The sequence below is a fragment of the Alexandromys fortis genome, unplaced genomic scaffold (assembly GCF_014885135.2).
Source record: "Alexandromys fortis isolate MF-2015 unplaced genomic scaffold, M_Fortis_MF-2015_v1.1 scaffold_10, whole genome shotgun sequence".
NCBI classification, from domain to species: domain Eukaryota; kingdom Metazoa; phylum Chordata; class Mammalia; order Rodentia; family Cricetidae; genus Alexandromys; species Alexandromys fortis.
The window spans coordinates 21,924,991-21,945,900 of record NW_026067895.1 but is presented as its reverse complement, the minus strand read 5'-3'; the positions used below and the strand labels follow the sequence as shown (position 1 = coordinate 21,945,900).

Below are 20,910 nucleotides of genomic sequence, written 5' to 3'. Positions count from 1 at the left end.
ATACTTACTATCCCTACTTTGTATTCACAGTAAACACCAAAGCAGGGGCATTCACTCTAATAACTAATATTTACTCTCCCTGTGACTGATACTCTAAGTTATTCCCAATACCAGAAACTGTTCTTGGGTTTGGTTTTTCTTGTCCAAATCCAAATGTCTAGTAACTGCCAAGAAAGTATTTCTGTCCTTTTCTTCTTGGCCCCTTTCTTTGTAAATCTTTATGAGAACAAATATGGCCTCTTGAAACTTTATTTTCTTTACTTCTTCCTTGCATTATGCTCAAATAAAAGAGTGTCTGAGAACCACCCCAGAAATTAGTTTTTATTCAGCACATGCAGGGGACAGATGGCTCTGGATTGTCATAAAGATTTTACTGTTTTACAATAAAACTCATATTATCAATAGTTAACTGAATCATGAATATGAATGCTCACTACATAAGTATTGCAGGGAAGTGCCATGTAATATAGGAGATGAAAGCATTGATCTGTGTATTGACCCAGAGAACTCTGCTTACTGAGCCTCACTGGATCTCAAGGGAATGGGGAAATGTGAGAGAAAACAACTATATTACCAGGAGTGAAATAAACCGTACCCTGCGGAAGTTTCACGTTGACAGCATAAGGAGGCTGCCCTTTACACGGGAATAAAACAAGCCTGGTATGAAGGGGGCACATGACCAAATCCGCTGGTAATTGGTGTGGTATCAATATCCTTTACATCAATCAGAGGCTTCAGGTTAAAATTCTGTAAAATGGTAGTGAAGAACAAAAAGAGCTCCATGCGAGCCAGGCCTTCTCCTGCACACATCCGCTTTCCTGAAGACAGCAAAAACAGATTTGTTACTGAATTTCTGTGCTGTGAATTGACATGAAGAGTATGAAGTAAATAGCCAATGAGTTGTTAGGTGTGTGGATAGAAGACACACACCACATTCGCAGCTCCAGACACAGCTCCCTTCACCCATCTCTGACACCGTGAAGTTGAAAACTTCAACTTCCACCTTTGACTGAGCAATGCTCTGATGCTTCCCCAAGGAACTATAACCTTTCCTCTTTATGTTCCTTGCGATCTCAATAAGATCATCTCCTCTGTGGGTTTCCTCATCATATGCATAATTCCATATAGCTGGGATTGCTTGAATCCCATGCTGTCTTATCTCTTGTCTCCCTACCAAAATGAGTTTCTTAAGAAAAAGGGCTCTGTATACACATCTCAATTTACACACTTTCAAGACCAACCTAAGAATCAAACCCTATAGCAAAAGGTAAAAGCGAATCCATGCCCAAGACTCAGCACACATAATGGAGCATTGAGATTAAACATCCAAGGTGAAGGATCATAAGTAAAGTAAACTCTAAGGGTGTGAGAGTCACTGTGGAGTATCCTTCCTCATGCCCAAGGTCTTTATCTGCCTGCATTTACTCAACAGGTTCTGACTTCCTGCATCTACAGAAAATGTCTGTCCCCCTGTACTTCATTTCCTCTGTACAGTTCCCTGCCTCCTCTTCTTTTCCTTCCTTCCGCCCTGTGAGTCAGCCAATTTTCCTCTGTGGGTATAAAAGCAAGATCTAAGTACCTTCCCCTCTGACGCCTCTCACAACACTAGTCCAGCTGGATTACATTGCCTTGTTGACTCACCTGCTTCCTTCACTCAGGAGTGAGTCTCTTTCAGAGCATGAGTGTGTTCTATTCTCTAGGGCACTTGCGTTCCCAGAGTGAAGGATGCCACAGAGGAGATACTCAAAATGTGGACTTAGATATCCCTCTCATGGCAGATGAGGAAAAGTCTAAATGATATCAGCTTCCAAGAGAAGCTTTGGGGAAGCTGGGGGTTATATCTAGTGGCCAAGTTCGATCAATAAATACACTTTGCTTTCTTAACTTGGATAAAACTATGCTAGACTCTGCAATGTTCACTGATATGTCCCAATAAGGAGGAATTATTATGTGTAGAGAAAATACACAGTAATTAAAGTTGTGCTCTTTATAACATACAAAGAGCAAATCTACCAGTCCCGGCGAAGTCACTATGGACTTTGCACCTGGCCCTAAAATTCCATTATGTCCTCCAAAGTACAAACGGAAGTGAATTTCTGTTACCTGTTGAGAAAGGCACAAAGTAATCGCTCTTCTTAAAGTTGCCACTCTCGTCCAGAAAGTGACCAGGGTCAAACTTCTCTGGATTAGGAAATTCTTTGTCATCATACAGCACGGATGTCAGTGATGTTATTACGGTGGTACCCTGAAAATAACCAACAGACATAATGAAATTTAGATGGGAAAAAGTGACGGAACTCATCTAGATCAATCTGTTTAATTTATGGATAAGATACTGTGTCCAAAACAGAGCAGTGACATTTACACACAGACCAAAGAAGAAGAGAGATGAGTTGACATTAGTCCCCGGTTAGGGGTGAACTTCATGCCCACCCCCCCCCATGTTCTGGCTTAAGTGTTTATAGGTCTCACACATGCCATCACAACTGCTGTGAGTTCATAGGTGTAACTGCCTACTTATGGCCAGAAAACACTGTTTCTTTGTAGTTATCTACTACCTTTGGTTCTTACAACCTTTCTGCCCTCTCTTCTAAAATTGTCCTTTAGCCTTGAAAGGAAGAGGTGATAGAGATATCCCATTTGTGACAGGGCATTCTGAGATCTCTTGATATTACTAAAAAATATAATCAAACTGTGTGGGGGATAATATTAGTATATTGATAATTTCTCCAGTGTGAGGGTGTTTATCAATTTGTAGCAGAAAGTCTTCAGTCTTGGAAGATACACATTACAGTATTTAGGTTGAAGTGTGATAGATTTAATAGACTAACATATAGTTCTAAACACATCTTTATACCCTCTATGCACATATTGTACAAAAACACAGTCTTATATCCACTTAAGTGTTAACTGAGTATATCTACTCTCCTAGTTACTCCAGCTATCAACTTCCGCAGCCCAGAGTTATAAGAGGAAACTTGAACTGAGGTATGTCTGTGGGGCACTATCTTGATTGATGATTGACATGAAAGGGCCCAGCCCACTGTGAGTGGTGTCATAAAACTGAACCTGGGTTATATAATAAAGCTTTCTGGACAACAGCAAGGGAAAGCGCGCCAGTAAGCAGCATTCTTTCATGGCTTCTGCTTCAAGTTCCTGCCCTGCCAGACTGATTGCCCTGCTAGTTTTCCTGACCTGACTTTCCTCAGTGATGGACTATGACCTATAAGATTACTCTTTCCTCCCTAAGTTGCCTTTAGACATAGTGCTTATCACGGCAACAAAAAATCAAGCTAGTAATGTTTAATGAAAAGTTAGAAACTCCATGTTTCTAAGCTTATGAAATTTAAGAGCCATGCCTTTCTTTTAAAACACTTCTGCATATTACTACTTTAAATATCCCCATATATTTGCAACCATAGTAGAAACCAATGTGTGAATGGAAACGTCACCAACACTAAGTGGCAGAGAGAACCCAGCTTACCTTGGGGATGAGGTAGTTTCTGAATTTAACATCACAAGTCACTGAATGAGGCAGGTTCGTGGGGATGAGGTCAATATACCTCTGGATCTCATGCACTACAGCATCGGTATAGGGCATGTGGCTCCTGTCCTGCATGCAGGGGCTTCTGTTTCTGCCAACCACACGCTCTATCTCTTCCTGAACTTTAGCTGGTAAGACAGGGTGGGAAATGAAGTAATGGGAGAAAAGTGGTACAACTGCCACAGCAAGTCAGTGCTCCATAGAGTACAATGAAGGGGCCTCAACAGCATCACAGGCCCTAAGCACATCTAGACTTGTAATACCACAGTACACTGTAACTACCTAAAACCCGGGCATTCATTAAGTAGATATGCTTCTACATATTATCATACAGGATAATCAATGCACATAAGAATGCTTAAACACTTCACTATATACATAGATATCTTACAAGAAGCTACTATCCCAGTAAGTTCAAAAACCAGAAAATAAGAATTAGTGTCATATGAAATTAACATATGGTAGGAGAACCTGACAGATAGGGGTGGAAGTGCCACGTGTGCACACATACACACCTGTTTATCTGCAAATTCCCAGTGGTTCTCTGTCTTTCCTTCGTATCCCAAAAGCACTCACTATAAACATTCTTTGTTTTCTTATTTATTTATTTACTTATTTATTTATTTATTTTGTATACAATGTTCTGTCTGAGTCCATGCCATAAGAGGGCACCAGATCTCATTATAGATGGTTGTGAGCCACCATGTGGTTGCTAGGAATTGAACTCAGGACCTCTGGAAGAACAGCCAGTGCTCTGAGCCATTTCTCTAGTCCTTCAAAATATTCTTTAAGTGTCTTAGGCAATTTATGTTCACATTCAAATTTCTATTTTTTACTGTACCATTTACAAGCAATTTCCTTTTAAAAGAGATGAGGAATCAGATATTTATCACCATCTCATACAAAATAGATAACAGACTCTCTTTCTTTCTTCCTTTCTCCCTCTCTCTCTCTCTCTCTCTCACACACACACACACACACACACACACACACACTTCCACACTTCTCTCTCCTGCAGTACACTTATGACTTTTATTATATATGCACTAATTCTTATATAATCAGTGTGCCTTCATGAATATTCTCACAGGTAAGGGAGCTGTGGTTGTGCTATATGCATTATATACTCTTGAGCATAAAAGAGCCTATTTAAATTCCTAACACTGGATGCTAACTTTCAATTATTACAAATGTTTAAATATGTTTTGAACCCTAGAAATTATTTTTATTTATTAGAGTTCATTAAATTGTCACCCCTGTCTCTCCTCTAAGACTCCTCATGCACACACAATGTAGTGTCCATCCTGAAGCCAGAATGTGAAGCGTTGTTATGTTGCTATGAGGAATCCCGGCACCGACCCTGAATCCCTCTCCCACATGTGTCGGCCACCACTGTCACATGTGTCAGAACTGATGTGATCCCATCCAACAAGGCTGCTCAACTGAGCTAGCAAATGGCAGTGAGACACTCTCCAGCCTCCAAAACTGTGAGCTAAATAGAATTTCTTCAGAAAATATCTAGTCTCCATTATTTCATATATTGAAAGAAAATACTCTATGACACATGCCATACCCTTCTATCCTTCAGGAAACCAATGTACCAACCTACACCAGTTGGTGACACATATGCCTTGCTACAGGCACCTCCCATCAAAGGCAGACACCTTATCAGAGTAAGGTCTCTAAAATCAGAGCTTCTGCTACTGTTCTTGATGTCTTGTTTCTCTCAGCCACTCTCTCCTATTATGAAAACCTATTCTTATTTCTTCCTCATATGTACATGTTACAGCTAGAAACAGAGCAATTTCAATAATGGTGTTTCTCTAAGAGGTTATGGGTTTCTCTGGTCCCCTGTCTACAGTCATACCTGTGACATCCGTGTGCTTCATCAGTAGCAGGAGTCCATACCTCAAAGTGGTACTTGTTGTTTCTGTTCCGGCTCCAAACATGTCAGTTACAGTCGCCACCAAGTTTTCTATGGTAAACTCAGACTTTGGATTGTGCTTTTCCTAGGATTTATGTGGATATTATTTTGGTTTGCTGGCATACTTAATCGTAGTGAATCAAAATTAACTCAGGTTGTTCTTAAGATAAGAAACAAACAATGACAAGTCTAATAGTAAAGCTACAATACCTAGACAGGATAGCAGAAAATGTGATTAGTTTGCCCACTCTTTATTTCTCATTCTCCAAATGGGTAAAATTTTCAATGTTCTCATCACAAAGAAATGATACCTAAGTGAGGTAATGGATATGCAAATTGGCCTGATTTGATGATTTAATTATATACATGTATGTATATAGATCAAGGAACCACATTGTACCCAAATACATATTATATGCTTAAAGCAATGTAGTTAGTTTTCCACAACTTTTTTGACAACACACCAAGAAAAAAACAACTTATAAGAAGAAAGATTCACTGCTGTTCATGGTTCAGTTGTTTTGTCTTTGGCACTACTTGGCCTGAGACGCTGGGCATACTGGGAGACGGAACATAAGGGCAGAGAGAAATACAGTAGAACAAAGCTGCTCAGCTCTCATGGCTAGGAAGCAAAGAGAAGAGACAAGGGCATCAAACCGAGGAAACAGTTCAATGACCTAACTTCCTCCAACTAGGCAGCACCACCTAAAGCAGTGGTTCTCAACCTGTGGGTCACAATTCCTTTGAAGAGCTTATATCTTCAAAAATATTTACATTAAGGTTCATAACAGTGGGGCTGAAGAGATGGCTCAGTGGTTACGAGTACCGACTGCTCTTCCAGAGGACCTGAGTTCAATTCCTAGCACCCACATGGAGGCTCACAACTGTAACTCCAGTTCCAGGGGACCTGACACCCTTAGCAAAACACCAATAAAATTAAAATAAATAATTTTTTAAAAAGATTTATAGCAGTAGCATGTTTACAGCTATGAAGTGGCGATGAAAATAATTATATGGCTGGTGGTCATTGCAACATGAGAACTGTATTAAGGGGCTGCAGCATTAGGACGGTTGAGAGCCACCTTCAGAAGGTTCTGTTACCTTCCATAAGCATCTTCATCTGGGAAGCAGGTCTCTAGCACACGGCTCTTGGATTTACAGAAGTAGAGACAGGTGTGGAAGAGTAGCCTCAGAGAATAAAGGAGCATAACGTTGCCGATTAGGGCCACTGGGAGGCTGGGCCCACCACCTCAGGCCACTCTCTGCCTGGCCTCACCACCAAGGAGGGGGTCCTCAGGGTTGCAAACCTGGGGTATCTAAGGGGCTTCAGGAACCGAGGGCAGGGTGATGTTCAGAGGCCTGGAGCTTGGGCAGGTCCTACGCTCAGACACGCAGTCCAACCACACGGTCACCATGACTCTGAGCAACAAGATATCCAAGATGAAGAACAGTTCAGCTCCTGGACTGTCTCTTCAAAAGATTTCTGAGGTCCATGCTGCCCCCCAAAACCATTTGGATATCTATGATCCAAGCAGCCACTGTAAACCATGCTGATGTCCACAATCCCTGCTGCTGCCTGCTGCTCTGAGCGAGTTAGCTTTTGCAGTGGTATCAATGTCTGCAGACTCATAAGTGAGAATAAGAGACTGTGACGGCTTCTGTGACAACCTCCCCCCTCCATCCCTTCACCCCTAAAAACAGAAATAGTCCAGAGAGGAAGCTATTGAAGAGAGCCCTTTAAAATTGTGATAGAGATGTTGAAGCATAGCTCTTCACACTTGATGGCTTCTGATGGAGGAGGCTCATCTGTCTTATCTGTTGCTATTATTGGTTAATTAATAAAGAAGCTGCTTGGCCTTTGATAGGCCAGCCCTTAGGTGGGTGGAGTAGACAGACAGAATGCTGGGAGAAAGAAGCCGAGTCAGGTAGTCGCCATGATTCTCCCACCCGACACAGATGCAGGTTAAGATCTTTCCTGGTAAGCCACACCTCGTGGGGCTACACAGATTATTAGAAATGGGTTAATCGGGATGTGAGAGTTAGCCAATAAGAGGCTAAAACTAATGGGCCAGGCAGTGTTCAAAAGAATACAGTTTCTGTGTAATTATTTCAGGGGTAAAGCTAGCTGGTTGGCAGGAAGCGCCCCGCCGCTCCTACTACAGGCTTCTACTGGAGCAGGGAGGACTCAGTTTTCTTTAAGGGTCTGGGCACTGGGAGTTTGACCATGCTCCACTGAGCACGATTGGACTTGGTGATTTGTTTGCTTTTTTTATTTTTTTTTCTGGTGCAGAGGCACAAGAGTGGAAGGGTGAACCTGGGAGGAATGGGAAGTGAGTGTGATCTGGGAGCATTGTATGAAAATCCCAAATAATTAATAAAAATGTTATGTTAGGGAAAAAAATCAGAATGTCAGTTTGGTGAAAGGAACTGATAAATTTGCATTCATGAGTGAGCTTTACTGAGAGGGCCTATCAGCTGGTTGCTGACGCTTCATGCAGGTCCAAAGAGCAACACAGTTTATGGAATTCACCTCAGTTCACGGAGGTGAAGTCATTGCGTTACAGAGACCTAAGAGTTCAGCCTAACCCAGGCTAACTGTGCAGTCTTCACAGCATTATACAAGCCCATCTCCATGATAATAACAACTCTCCCCTACCACCAGACAAGGTGTAGATCAAGAGTAATTTGTTTCTTCCTACCATCAGTTTCTCCTAATTATTTAGCTTTTTCTGCTCTTTGCCTCACCTCAGTTCAAGGAGTACACTTATACATACACATGCTATTATTATATCTATATTATGCTTCTCACCCAGTTTCTGAACTCCTCCACCATTATTCTTTGATATATATGTAACATTTTATTAAATTTTTGAAAATTTTATTCAGTCATATAATGTGCTTTGATCTTATTCACCCCCTCTCTTCCTCCTAATTCCTTCCAGATCTGACTCCCATCTCTCTGTCCCCTCTCAACTTCCTGTCTTCTTTTTATTGTTGTTTTTCTATAACCCATGGAATACAATTTGTGCTGGCCAAATACACATGGGTGCATGCTGGGCTTTACCAGGGATCACATCCTTAAAGGAAGCCAACTCCATCTTTCTCAGAAGCTATCAATAAGTCTTCAGCCAAGAGTGTGGACTGGACTGCTCTTATAGAGATCTTGTGTGGGTGCTCACAGTAGCTGTGAGATAATGAGTGCATCAATCCTGTCCTGTCCTGAAATTTTGTTTTGGTCCAAGCCTCCCTGATCTCTGGCCTTTAGAATCTTTCCACCTCACTTCTACAATGGTTCCTGAACTTTCCCTACCATGATTCTAATTGCACATATCAATATTTTTCTCTCGGTTAAACTTATCGAAACACAGACTGGGTCTTACTACTGAACATTCCCACATAGCTCCTGCTATTTGCAGAATCTATGGCATCAACTAAACCAAAGCCTATAGGACTCTGATAATATAAGATGGACACCGAGGGTTTATTTTTGAATCTACACTTCTATAATCCAGACTTGTATCAAGCTAAAGTGCACACAGATGATAAATCTCAGTGTTCCTCTTCAGTATCAGTGCTCATCATATAGATCAGTCTGTGGAGTTCACAAGAAATTTACCCTAAGTGTTATCTGTGTTAGACTCTAGTTCAGGATCATATATACAGTATCAAAGCTTCCCACACCAGTAGGTAGGTTTGTAGAGTGCTTGAAAACATTTCCACATCCTTATTTGGACAGAATTATTTCCAGCTATGTGGTAGCCCACCAGTGATTCAGTTTCCATCTGGAGTCCATTCTGACTTATAAGTCATTTCAGTTCAAGCTTGCTTGCTCCAGTCTCCTTAAGGGCTGTGAGAATGTTCTGATTAAGTCCATGGGAAAGAGCACTTTGCCCATGAGAAAGAACATACTGCCTAGTAGAATTCATACTGCTGACACCAAGCCTAAGGCACATACATCAAGATAGAAATTGAAACTGCTTGCAAGCAGCAGGCACATGATAGATAGGAAATTGCTTGCACAAGGACAGTAATAGCCTTGTGGTTTTAGATACTGTCTGTCTATGTCATTCTTTGTTCTGCTTTTGTTTATAAGAAGGCTTTGAAATAAACCCTGGGCTGTTTGGTATTAACCAATAGACCTCCAAATCTTTCCTGTGTCTCTGTCTAAGTTTCCTCAATCCTCACAACAGCTTCCAGGTACCCTAATTGACTCATCGGCAGACTCCGACACAGCTGTGTTCAACTATGGTTCCCTACCCCATCTCTTTACCTTATCATTATGCCCATGTGAATCCTCTCCCCTGTTCCTCATTGAAAATCTGTACCAACCCTCAGGTCATTCAGGAAATGTGCCCAGCAAGCTTCTTCTCATTCTCGTAAGTGCTTTCTTCCCAGTCTCCCACACAGGCCCATACAACCACTTTTATTTCAATGCTGGGTATTTTAATCACCTGACTTGTTTACTTCTACTTCATCTGATGTGTATGCTCTCTTTCCTCAGACTCAGCGTTAGTCCCTAAAAGCGGCGCCCATGTGTTCTAGTTATTTAGCAATTTAGTTTTAAATCCTCCAGGATTGCTAGTCCAGTTTCATGCACACAGCAGGTACTTAAAGAGTTTACCAATTGCTTCTTGCCTGAACAGTTATATGTTCTGAATAATTACAGAACTGATGAACAAATCGCAAAATGCAAGCCAACAAATAACATTTTACCTGTTTCATTTTGATCAAGAAACAATCAATGAAGTCCCTTGGATTGGCCATATCCAGTGTTTTTTCATGTTCTTTCACTTTCTCCAAAACATAATTTTTTACATAGAAGAAATTTTTAAGTACTTGGTTATGACTTCCAGGTAAATAATCAATAATAGCAGGGAAAGTATTGCACACCTTGAAGATTAAGAAACATTAAATACAATTAAAGACATGAGTACCATAACCCTGGTCAAAAACTTGGGTGGCATTACCAAACACTAGGTGGAGCTAGGGGAACTCCTCATAAGAGTGGTCCAGGAAACCAGGAGAATGTGGCCACAGAATTAACTTAGTAAGGCTCAAAGGGGCTCACAGAGACTAAAGCAACAATCATGGAGTCTGTATGGGTCTGAGCAGATCTTCTGCAAATATATGTTCTTGTGGGACTCCCAACAGTAAGAGTGGGGGTGCTCTTGCCTGCTCTTGGGACCCTTTTCCTCCTACTGGGTTGCCTCATCCAGCCTTGATGTGAGAGTTTGTTGCTAGACTTATTGTATTTGGTTAAGTCATGTTTAGTTGATATTCCTGGGAGGCCTGCTCTTTTCTGAAGGGAAACAGAGTAAGAGTAAATCTGGGGAAGAGGTCAGGCAGTGGAGAAGGACTGGGAGGAGTGGAGGGAGAGAAATTGCAATCAAAATGCAATCTATAAGAGAATAATAAAAAAAACTAGGGTGAACTTGAGGAGAAACATTTCAGTGCACATGACTGGATAAAAGGAAGCATTGATAGAGGCTGCGCTAAACTGGTCATATGACCAGACATGATAAGCATCTCCAATATCCAAGCCAATAATGTTTACATTACTAGTCCACTCTCTCGTTTTTACCTACAACTGTGAGATACAGAAAGGCCCATGGCTCATCTGCATGAGGTAAACTTCAGAGGTCAAGGAAGTTCAGTCAAGTTCAAACAGACCAGCGTCACTCCCTGATACTTCTACCAGTAACACTGGCCTCAGGAATAAAATCATGCTGTATAACTGGGAAGGGCTCAAAGATATCATGAAACTCAACTCCGCATTTTATGAGCAAATGCTTGCACACACAGCCATGGCCAGATGATTCCTATAAAATCAGAGTGATGCCAACTTGATAGAGGGTGATGCTATTGAACATGACAGCCCAACAGAGGGCTATGTTTTAGACACTCCAAATGCTGAGTATCTTAAATAACCTGACTTTCATTACTTTCTCAGCTAGAGTTCCAGCTGCAGCTGGCCTCTGAGTCTCTGGTTTGGAACCCCGATTACTCAGAGTTTCCTGGCAGCATCTGCTCCCATTTTCTGTCTTTGATATCCTCAATTAGGAAATAACTACCAAATAACGGGATGAAGATGACTCTAATTTTCGATTGGTAGGCAAGCCTGTGGATGGCAGAAGGTTCTCAACAAGTCCTTAGACAGTCACTGAGAGCCTGGGCATGTCTCTGTCACTACCGAAGTGCTGCCTGCACTCTGTAGTTGGGTGGATGGGGCTTGACTTGCAGCATCTGTCTTTCATTCTGAAGAATAAAGGATGTCTCTTTCGGAGATGTTCACGGGATCCTGAGAGGACAGTGATGTGGAAACATTCTCTTTGTGGGTAAGCAGGACCCATCCTTCCACACAAATAGACACACACACATGCACGCGCACACACATATGCACACATACACACACATGCACAGAAAAAATTAAAACTGTCTGAGACGACTTTGTTAGTTAGAATGATGGAAAATAGTCATGATAAGTTGAGGGTTTTTAAAGGATGGGATAGAAAAGCTTTGTAGCATTGTTTTGCCCTTGTCTTGCCTCTGCCCTGTCTTCATGGTATTCTTAACAAGAGCCCTGTTCCCAGTGTGTGGAACTATGGCCCTTGGTTCCAGGGTGGGGAGGGGGCAGGGGGAATTGTTTTTCTGTTTTAGCCCAAAGGAGGGAGGGGAAGCAGAGCTGAAGAACTGAGCTCAGCATTTGTGTTTGCTTCATCTAACACACAACTCCTTAGGGTGGAAAAGTTGTAAAAACTACCAAAAAAAAAAAAAAAAAAAAAAACCTTATAATGCCACTAAGCAACACAGGGCCACCTGGAGCAAAGAACGTAATGAAAGCTCCCGGCAGAACACTGAGACCATGGGAAGAGGACTGGAAAGAGAGTATCCTTGGGAAATCAGGTCACTCGAAAGCATCCACATATATTGATGTTTTCAGAACGCCAGGGCACGCCCACAACAAGGACAAGCTAGGAAAAGTCCAGGAATAGAACCCCAAGCTTTTCCTTCTGCCGGCTCCTGAGCTCTGTCGGGCGGGATTTCTCCTCCCTATCTCTTCCGTTCTTCATTCCTACTTCTCGTCTTTGGCTTTCTTCCTTACTTCATTTTGTATCTCTACCCTATAGCCTCCTCCCTTCCTTCTCTAACTCATCTTATTCTCACCTTCTTCGTCATCTAGAACTCTCACAGCCAAGTAACTTCTGTCAGAAACTAAAGAACAGAGACTTTGGAGGAAAAAAGAACACAAGCTTTACAGAAACAGCTTAGAGAAGCTACTAAGCAAACACTTTCTGTCTGCAGAACACAAAAGGCACAAAGGAAAAATTAAAAACCTATAGCACCAATAGTTGGGGATGTGACTCAGCAGTAAGGAGAACAATGCTCATGTTGAAGGACTGGAGTTGGGTTTCCAGAACCTACATGCGGCAGCTCATAACCGCCCATAACTCCCGTTCTGCAGGCACCTGTACCCCCACCCACCCACATGGGGCACACACGCACGTGCACACACACACACACAGAGCATACACAGAGCTGAAGAATATGTTTTCAAAAAAGAAAGAACTGCACATCTCATCTCTAAATTGTCCAATCTAGAAACCCTCACGCCACATCTCAGTCCCCATCATTCTGTGGACTTCACAGAGAAAAGAGTCCAGATGCTTCCTTAGGAAGAAGTCTTTTGATCTCACCTGTATCCATGGGGTGCTCAAGAGTCTGAGATTTTCATTAAATTTTTCCATCAAGTTAAGAAAACTCTGATCTTTATAATCAAAACGATTCTGGAAAATAATGGAGCAGATGACATTGCAGGGAGCACAGCCCAGGATGAAGGTGGGGTCACAGGGTGCTCCTGGGGAATGGGAGATGTTAAATATAACTGTTAATATATGACCATAAAAGACTCCTTGGTACCATATTAAGATAATTTTAGAAACTCAAAGTTAACAAGTTCCTACAAATTCTCTACCAGGTAGAACTGCAACATACAGAAAATCAACACTCTGTTTTGCTCAGACCTGACTTAGTAATTCCTTCTCACCTTGTTTCCGGATGGCTATCCAAATGCTATGTTCATGTCCACTGCCTTTATTTACACATCTGGCCCAAGTGACTTCTTTTGCAAGCAAAAAAAGAATGATATGAAAGAGATACATTTTAAAATAGGTATTAAAATACTCCTGGGCATGGTGGTACACACCTGTAAGCCTAGCAATCACAAGGAAGAGGAGGAAAGCTGAGAGGTCTCCACCAGTCAGAAAGTTCTAGGCCGGTCTGAACTACACAAGACCCTTGTCTAAAAGAAAAAGAAAAAGAAAAAGAAAAAGAAAAAGAAAGGAAGGAAGGAAGAAAAGAAGAAAGGAAAGAAAGAAAATAACAACAAAAAAGTTGAAGACCTAACAGTTACACAGAATCACACATCTGTAGAAAACTTGTAGCCAATCAAACATTAGCCTAGGAAGGAAGAAAAAAACAGTTTGACAATTTTTAACACAGATGGATAATTGAAGGAATTACAAATAGAACAAGCAGAGAGGAAGAGTAAAGAGAGAAAGATTATAAAAAAATGCATGCCCTTGGTGGGACAAATGTAAAAATATGGAGAGAGAGAGAGAGAGAGAGAGAGAGAATATTTTTTTTAAAAAAAAAAAAAAGCATTACTTTGTAAGCTGGAGACATGGCTCTGCAGTTAAGAGCACTGACTGCTCCTACATAAGACCTGAGTTCAGTTCCCAGCACCCACATGGCAGTCCACAACTGTCTATAACAGTAGTTCCATGGGACTCGATCCCCTATTCTGAGGTGCAGATGTATATGTAGACAGAATACCCACACACATAAACAAATAAATCAATAATAATAATAATTTTAATAAAATAAAATAAAAATAACCACACCCTGTCCTAGTGATGCAGGCAGGTAATCCTAGTTATTAAAGAAAGTGAAGCAAGACTATTATAAGTTTTCACCCTTCCTGGGCTACAGTGAGTTTGAGGTGATCCTGGACACATTAGAGAGACCCTATCTCAAAAAAAAATATGCCTCCAGACAGTCTGCTCTTCGGGCTGATGAGAGAGGGGTAGTTGATTGGGGGAGGGATATGGGAGGCGGTGGCGGGGAAGAGACAGAAATCTTTAATAAATAAATATTAATTAATTAATTAATTAAAATAAATAAATAAAAAATAAACAGCAATAAAAATAAAATAAAATATGAAATCAAAGATTTTTATATAACTCAGTGGTTGAAACTTCTTAACAGATGTAAGACCCTATGTTCCATCTCCAATACCATTTTTTAATCCAAAAAGAACACATATTATTAGAAGATAGGTTTACCTAAAGTAAATTAAACTTTTTACAATTTCATTTCTAATTTAAATCACATACAGGTCAAACATAAAGATTAAATTGATAAATAGTATCCTTTACTTCTTCTTTAGGTGTTGAAAAGAAAAATAACAAGAATTTCCTATTCTGAAAATATTTACAATCACCAGCCAGATCCCACATTTGCTTAGCAAACCTCGCCCTCTAGTGGAGAACTATACTATTGCGCGACATAGTCATCAACAGAATACTACAATTCTTTTTTTTTAAGATTTATTTATTAATCAAAACAACTCTGAGATTCCATCTTACACCTGTAAGAATTGCCAAGATCAAAAACACTAATGACAACTTATGCTGGAGAGGTTGTGGGGTAAAGGAAACACTCCTGCATTGCTATCGGGAGTGCAAACTGGCACAGCTGCTTTGGAAATCAGTATGGCAATTTCTCAGAAAATTAGGAAACATCCTTCCTCACGACCCAGCAATACCACTTTTGTGTATATACTCAAAAGATGCTCAATCGTACCACAAGGACATGTGCTCAATTATGTACAGAGCACCATTGTTTGTCATAGTCAGAACCTGGACAACCTAAATGCCCCTCAACCAAAGATGAATAAAGAAGATGTGGTACATTTACACAATGGAATAATACACAGCAGAAAAAAATAATGACATTTTGAAATTTGCGGGCAAATGGATGGATCTAGGAAACATCATATTGAGTGAGGTAACCCAGACCCAGAAAGACAAATATAATACATATTCACTCATAAGTGGCTTTTGGACATAAAACAACGAAAAACCATCCTACAATTCACAATCCCAGAGAACCTAGACAACAAAGAAAACCCTAAGAGAGACATACATGGATAAAATCTACATGAAAAGAAGAAAAAATAATATCTCCTGAGTAAATTGGGAGTGTGGGAATCATAGGAGAGGGTAAAATGGGAGAGGGAAAGAAGGGAAGGGAGGGGAGAAAATTATATAGCTCAACTAAAACAATTTAAAAAACCAGGAAAAATATTTCTTTATTTTATGTGTATAACTGTTTTGCTTGCATGTATGTATATGCACCATGTGCATGCCTAGTGCCCTTCGAGGAAAGAAAAGGGCATCAGATATCCTAAAACTGGAGTTACAAATGGTTGTAAACCATCATGTGAATGACTGGGAACCAGACTACTCCTCTGCAAGAGTAGTCAATGCTCTTAGCTCCACGGCCATTGCTCCAGCCTCTATAAAGCTTTTCATCTGAACATCACTTTATTCCATCCCATTGCTATACAGAAAAGCAAATTAATTCAGAGGGAATGTTTTATGGGCAATTCTCAACAAAATTGTACTAACAAAATTATCGATAAATTTTAATGTGAGAGTCTACAAGTGCACATCCATTATAATTAAGGATGATAAGCCAAAAACAGGCCTACTCCTCACAATAGCAAACATCAACAGCCCCTATACAAATACCATCTACTCCAGTTGGAAAAACAGCAGCCCCTAAAGAAGCCAAAACTGTACAGTGGAAAAAAAGAAAGCATCTTCATCAAATGGTGCTGGCATAACTGGATGTCACCATGTAGAAGAATGCAAATAGATCCATATCTATCCCCGTGCACAAAACTCAAGTGCAAGTGGATCAAAGACCTCAACATAAACCCAGTTATACTGAACCTGATAGAAGAGAAAGTGAAAACGAGCCTTGAATGCACAGACACAGGAGACTACTTCCTAAATGTAACAGCAGCAGCACAGATACTGAGAGAAACAATTAATAAACGGGACCTCCAGAAACTGAAAAGCTTCTGTAAGGCAAAGGACATGGTCAACAAGACAAAACGGCAGTCTACAGAATGGGAAAAGATTTCATCAACTCCACATTTGACAAAGGACTGATCTCTAATATATATAAAGAACTCAAGAAACTAGACATCAAGATATCAGATAATGCCATTTAAAAATGGGGTACAGATCTACAGAGAGAATTCTCCTCAGAAAAATGTCAAATGGCTGATGGATATTTAATGTTCAACATCCTTAGTCATCAGGGAAATGCAAATCAAAATGACTCTGAGATACCATCTTACACCAGTCAGAATAGCTTAGATCAAAAACACTGATGACAGCTTATGTCGGAGAGGATGTGGAATAAGAGGAACACTCCTCCACAGCTGGTGGGAGGGCAAACCTATAGAGTCACTTTGGAAATCAGTACGATGGTTTATCAGAAAATTGGGAATCAATCTACCTCAAGATCCAGCTATAGCACTCTTGGGCATATACCTGAAGGGATCCTCCATCATAACACAAGGACACTTACTCAACTATGTTCATAACAGCATTATTTGTAATAGCCAGAACATGGAAACAACCTAGATGCCCCTCAACTGAGAATGGATAAAGAAAACGTGGTACATTTACACAATGGAGTACCATATTACTCAGTTGTAAAAAGCTATGAGCTCATGAAATTTGCAAGCAAATCGATGGAACTAGAAGAAACTATTCTGGGTGAGACAACCCAGACCCAGAAAGATGAACATGGTATGTACTCACTCATAAGAGGTATTAGGAGTAGAGTATTGGATAATTAACCTAAAACCCACAGTCCCAGAGAGGCTATATAACAAGGAGGGCCCAAAGAGAGATGATGCATGGATTGCCCTGGAAAATGAAAATAGAAGAGATCTCCTGGGTAAACTGGGGGCAGGGGAGGGGAGGACAGAGGGATGGAAACTTGAGGGAGCAGTTTGGGTGGGCTGAGTGCTGGAGGCAGGTTGGAGGCTAGACTGAGCAGGAGTGTAACAAAAGAGACATCTTGATGGGGGGATCATTTGGGGGTTAAAGAGAAACCTGGCACTTCCCTCAGTGTAAGATCTGGCTGCCCCAGTAGTGTTGCCATGGAGATCATTAGAGAAGGGAGCAATCTCATCAACGACCACAAAGTGACCCCCACCTTTGCTTTTCCTCAGTTCCTCCACAAGGCACCGTGCTTCCTCCTGTACACGGTCCTCAATGCTCCTCTTCCCCATCCCAAAGTTCCGCAGGGTCATGATGGAGAAACGCCGGATCTCCCTCCATTTCATCCCATTGCTGAAAAGGATTCCTACCAGGATGGGAAACAGGAGCTAGTCAGGAAGCCGACAAGGAAATGGCGCATGGAGCCATCTGGATGATCCAGAGCAGCCGGAAGCGCATCCAGTCTCATCTGCATGGCCAAGGCCCAACTCACGTGTGCACACATTTGTACTCACACTTACCAAGGCCTCTGTTTACTCTTTCAGATATTGGAAAACTGCCTCTTCCAGAAAATTCCTCTCCAAAATTAACAAGGGCCTCCTTCACGGCTTCATAGCCATGCAGCACCACAGAGGGCTTCGTGCCAAAATGCAGAGTGAACACAGGGCCATAGACTTTGGAGAACTGGAAAGTCGGGGGGAATATCCAAATAACAGTGAAAATAAAATCAGTATGATCTACTGATGTCATTTGGTTGCTGGATTTCATACATAAAAACAATGTTGTTTGTTGTAGCTGCCACGGGCAGAATGTCCCCCATTTGCCAAGAACTTACGAGGGAAATCCTACGCAGACCATCACAACTAACCAACACCTTGAGCTACATTTATTAATTTTACAGCTAAAGAGACTGAGGCTTAAAGGATTTCCAATTCATCTCAGCATTACCTAAATAAAAGACCCAAATTTGAACCCTGCTTAGTGAATTTCTGCTACCTGTCCAGACAGTCCCCAAAGTCCACACTAGACAAATGTCCAGCTGCTACTGAACTTCTCCAAGACCACCTACTGAGCTCTTTTCAGGGGATTCTGTGACTAATAATTAGAAATCTATAAGTTTTTAAGTCCTTTGGGACTGGGGTTATGGTTCGGAAAATGCTTGTTATAATGCATGCTGTGCAATCGTGAGGACTGGACTTCAGATCCCAGTGAATGCATAAAAAGCTAGGTGTTCTCAGGTCAATAATCCCAGCCCTGGGGAGGCAGAGACTGGTGGATTTTGGGGCTTGATGACTAGCCAGATGAGCCAGTCACTGAGATCTAGGCTCAGTGGCCTACCTGGTCTTAAAAAATAGGATGGAGAAACCATTGAAGACACTCCGCTTCATTCAACCTCTGGCTTCTTCACCCAGGCACACAAACATCTACACACACACAAGCTCAGAGAGAGAATTTATGTGCATTATAGCATTTCTCTATTCCTGACAATGGCACCCTAAATACTAGAACCTATGTGAATATTTGCTGTAAATAAAATAGTTAAATAATAGCCGAGATTAATTTTCTTTTGAAACTTAGTAGAGAAAAGCACTTACGTTGGTTAAGGATTTGCTGACGTCCTTCACGTCTATCTGCAGGATGTTTCCAATAAACGGGAGAGGAGTGGGGCCAGGGGGGAGCTTCCCTCTCCCCGAGTTCTGTCTCCAGAGTGAGAGGAGAAGCAGGCAGGAGACAGTGAACACCAGGACTGTGACCAGATCCATGGCAGCCTTCTCTTCTCAGGGAGACACCCGTGAGCTTGCAGTCCAGAGCTTTTATAACGCTCGCTGCGAACTCAACATGCGCCTCCGAGGCACAAGCGACCAATCAGCGAGGTTTACTCTAATCTGTCTTCTTCGTGGACTCTGGCCCGCTGAAAACTACAAACGGAAGCTGTTCTTCACTCTCACACACTGCTATTCCACCCTGGAAGCCTGTCACAACTGGCCCAGGGTGGGACCCATAGACTGTGATTTTTGGTTTTGACTTCACCACAGGTGATTCCAACATGCAACCTAAACTGGGTGGTGGGGGAGGGGACAATAAAGTAAATCATTTGCTCAAAAGATTGTTCAAACATTTAAAACAAATCATATACATACATACATACACACACACATATATATAGTAATATTTACTTGATAAAGCTTCCCAGTGATTGCAATATATGGCTTAAAAATGAAGCCCTTTTTAAAAATGCTTTAGTGTGCTGTAGTAACACTAGAGTTGATTAATCACCGGTTAAGCCACGTAATTAGCTCTGTTAACATACCACACCTTTTGCCATTTGACATCCTGCAAAGCCCTTTTGGGCAGAAGATACTCTTTTCACCCCCTCAGAGAGTGCAGGCTACCAGACTGGCAGCGGCTCAGCTGGCAGAGATCGCTCGGGACGCCCACCATACTGACTATTGACAAAATGAGGCCCGCGTTCTCCAGAAATTAAACCAATAGTACAGCTTCTCCCTTTCATTCCCTCAGGATGGGAAACTCTCTCAGCTGAGAGTCCCAGGCAAAGCCCTCTGCACATTGTTCTCATTTTCTGCCATGCTGTGCTGCCTGGAGCGTCGAGAAGGATCAAGCCAATCTGGACTCTCTCCCACTTTCCACGCGAGTTTTCTTACTATTACGCTATGCCCAGGTGCTGCTGTCACGCACCTGATTTCTTTAACGCTTGTGGCGCTGTTTTCTTGTGTGAGTAGTTGCTCAGATGGCTGATTCTCTTGGGGAAAGCCTGCTAATTGCTGAGTATTCCACCATCTTGCTCAGGCTTTGCTCTGCGGAAAAGCCTAGTCTGAATAACTTCCTCATTCCCCAGCAGCCCGCCCTCCAGAAGCAACAGCTGCTTCTGTGGTTTTTTTGGCCTGTTACCATTTGGGATGAAGAAATACAGGAACACAGAGCAGACTGGGAGGAGGGGTTCAGAGTTAGCTAGGCAGAGCTTCAGGCATGTGCTCTTGGGAGGGATGGAAGAAAGGACTTCAGCATACAGACCCACTGCCCTGAGGACCACAGAGGGGGCTGGTGGAGAAGGATATGGACCACCATCACTAGAGCACTTGGGAGGGATGGAAGAAAGGACTTCAGCATATAGACCCACTGCCCTGAGGAGAACAGAGGGAGCTGGTGGAGAAGGATATGGACCACCATCACTAGAGCAGAGCTTTCACACGGGCATGATATGCAAAGCTGTATCGGTCCTCAATTAACCAGTACAGGGAGTTGTCCTTAAATTTTTTTTAATTTATTTTTATTTCCTCTTCATGGGAGTTTCACCTGTATGTACGTCTGTGTGAGGGTATCAGAAGCCATGTGTGAGCTGC

The 20,910-nt window shown here is 41.8% G+C and overlaps 1 protein-coding gene across 3 annotated transcripts; it reads right to left on the bottom strand.

Moving 5' to 3' along the window:
• Positions 1 to 303: 303 nt before the first annotated feature.
• Positions 304 to 20,386, bottom strand: LOC126511071 (cytochrome P450 2C11). 3 transcript variants are annotated; one of them, XM_050157933.1, is made up of 11 exons: positions 20,246 to 20,386; positions 19,144 to 19,607; positions 18,070 to 18,232; positions 17,766 to 17,915; positions 13,513 to 13,587; positions 13,163 to 13,323; positions 10,182 to 10,358; positions 5,412 to 5,553; positions 3,485 to 3,672; positions 2,104 to 2,245; positions 304 to 818 (listed from the first exon to the last, which is right to left on the bottom strand). In XM_050157933.1, exons 2-11 carry the CDS (start codon positions 19,309 to 19,311, stop codon positions 637 to 639), a joined length of 1,548 nt encoding a protein of 515 aa, XP_050013890.1. In that variant the 5' UTR covers positions 19,312 to 19,607; positions 20,246 to 20,386; the 3' UTR covers positions 304 to 636. The 3 variants fall into 3 exon arrangements, with proteins under 3 accessions (XP_050013890.1, XP_050013900.1, XP_050013911.1); XM_050157943.1 differs by having other exon boundaries at positions 19,144 to 19,602; positions 20,246 to 20,385; XM_050157954.1 differs by lacking the exon at positions 13,513 to 13,587 and having other exon boundaries at positions 20,246 to 20,385.
• Positions 20,387 to 20,910: the final 524 nt, after the last annotated feature.

Excerpts from the sequence above, each read along its gene's own strand:
- LOC126511071 (XM_050157933.1), bottom strand. The coding sequence starts at position 19,311 with ATGGATCTGGTCACAGTCCTGGTGTTCACTGTCTCCTGCCTGCTTCTC. Across the intron at positions 17,916-18,069 it reads AAGAGTAAACAGAGGCCTTG|GAATCCTTTTCAGCAATGGG; the intron begins GTAAGTGTGAGT and ends CCATCCTGGTAG. Across the intron at positions 13,588-17,765 it reads GGAACTGAGGAAAAGCAAAG|AAGTCACTTGGGCCAGATGT; the intron begins GTGGGGGTCACT and ends TGCTTGCAAAAG.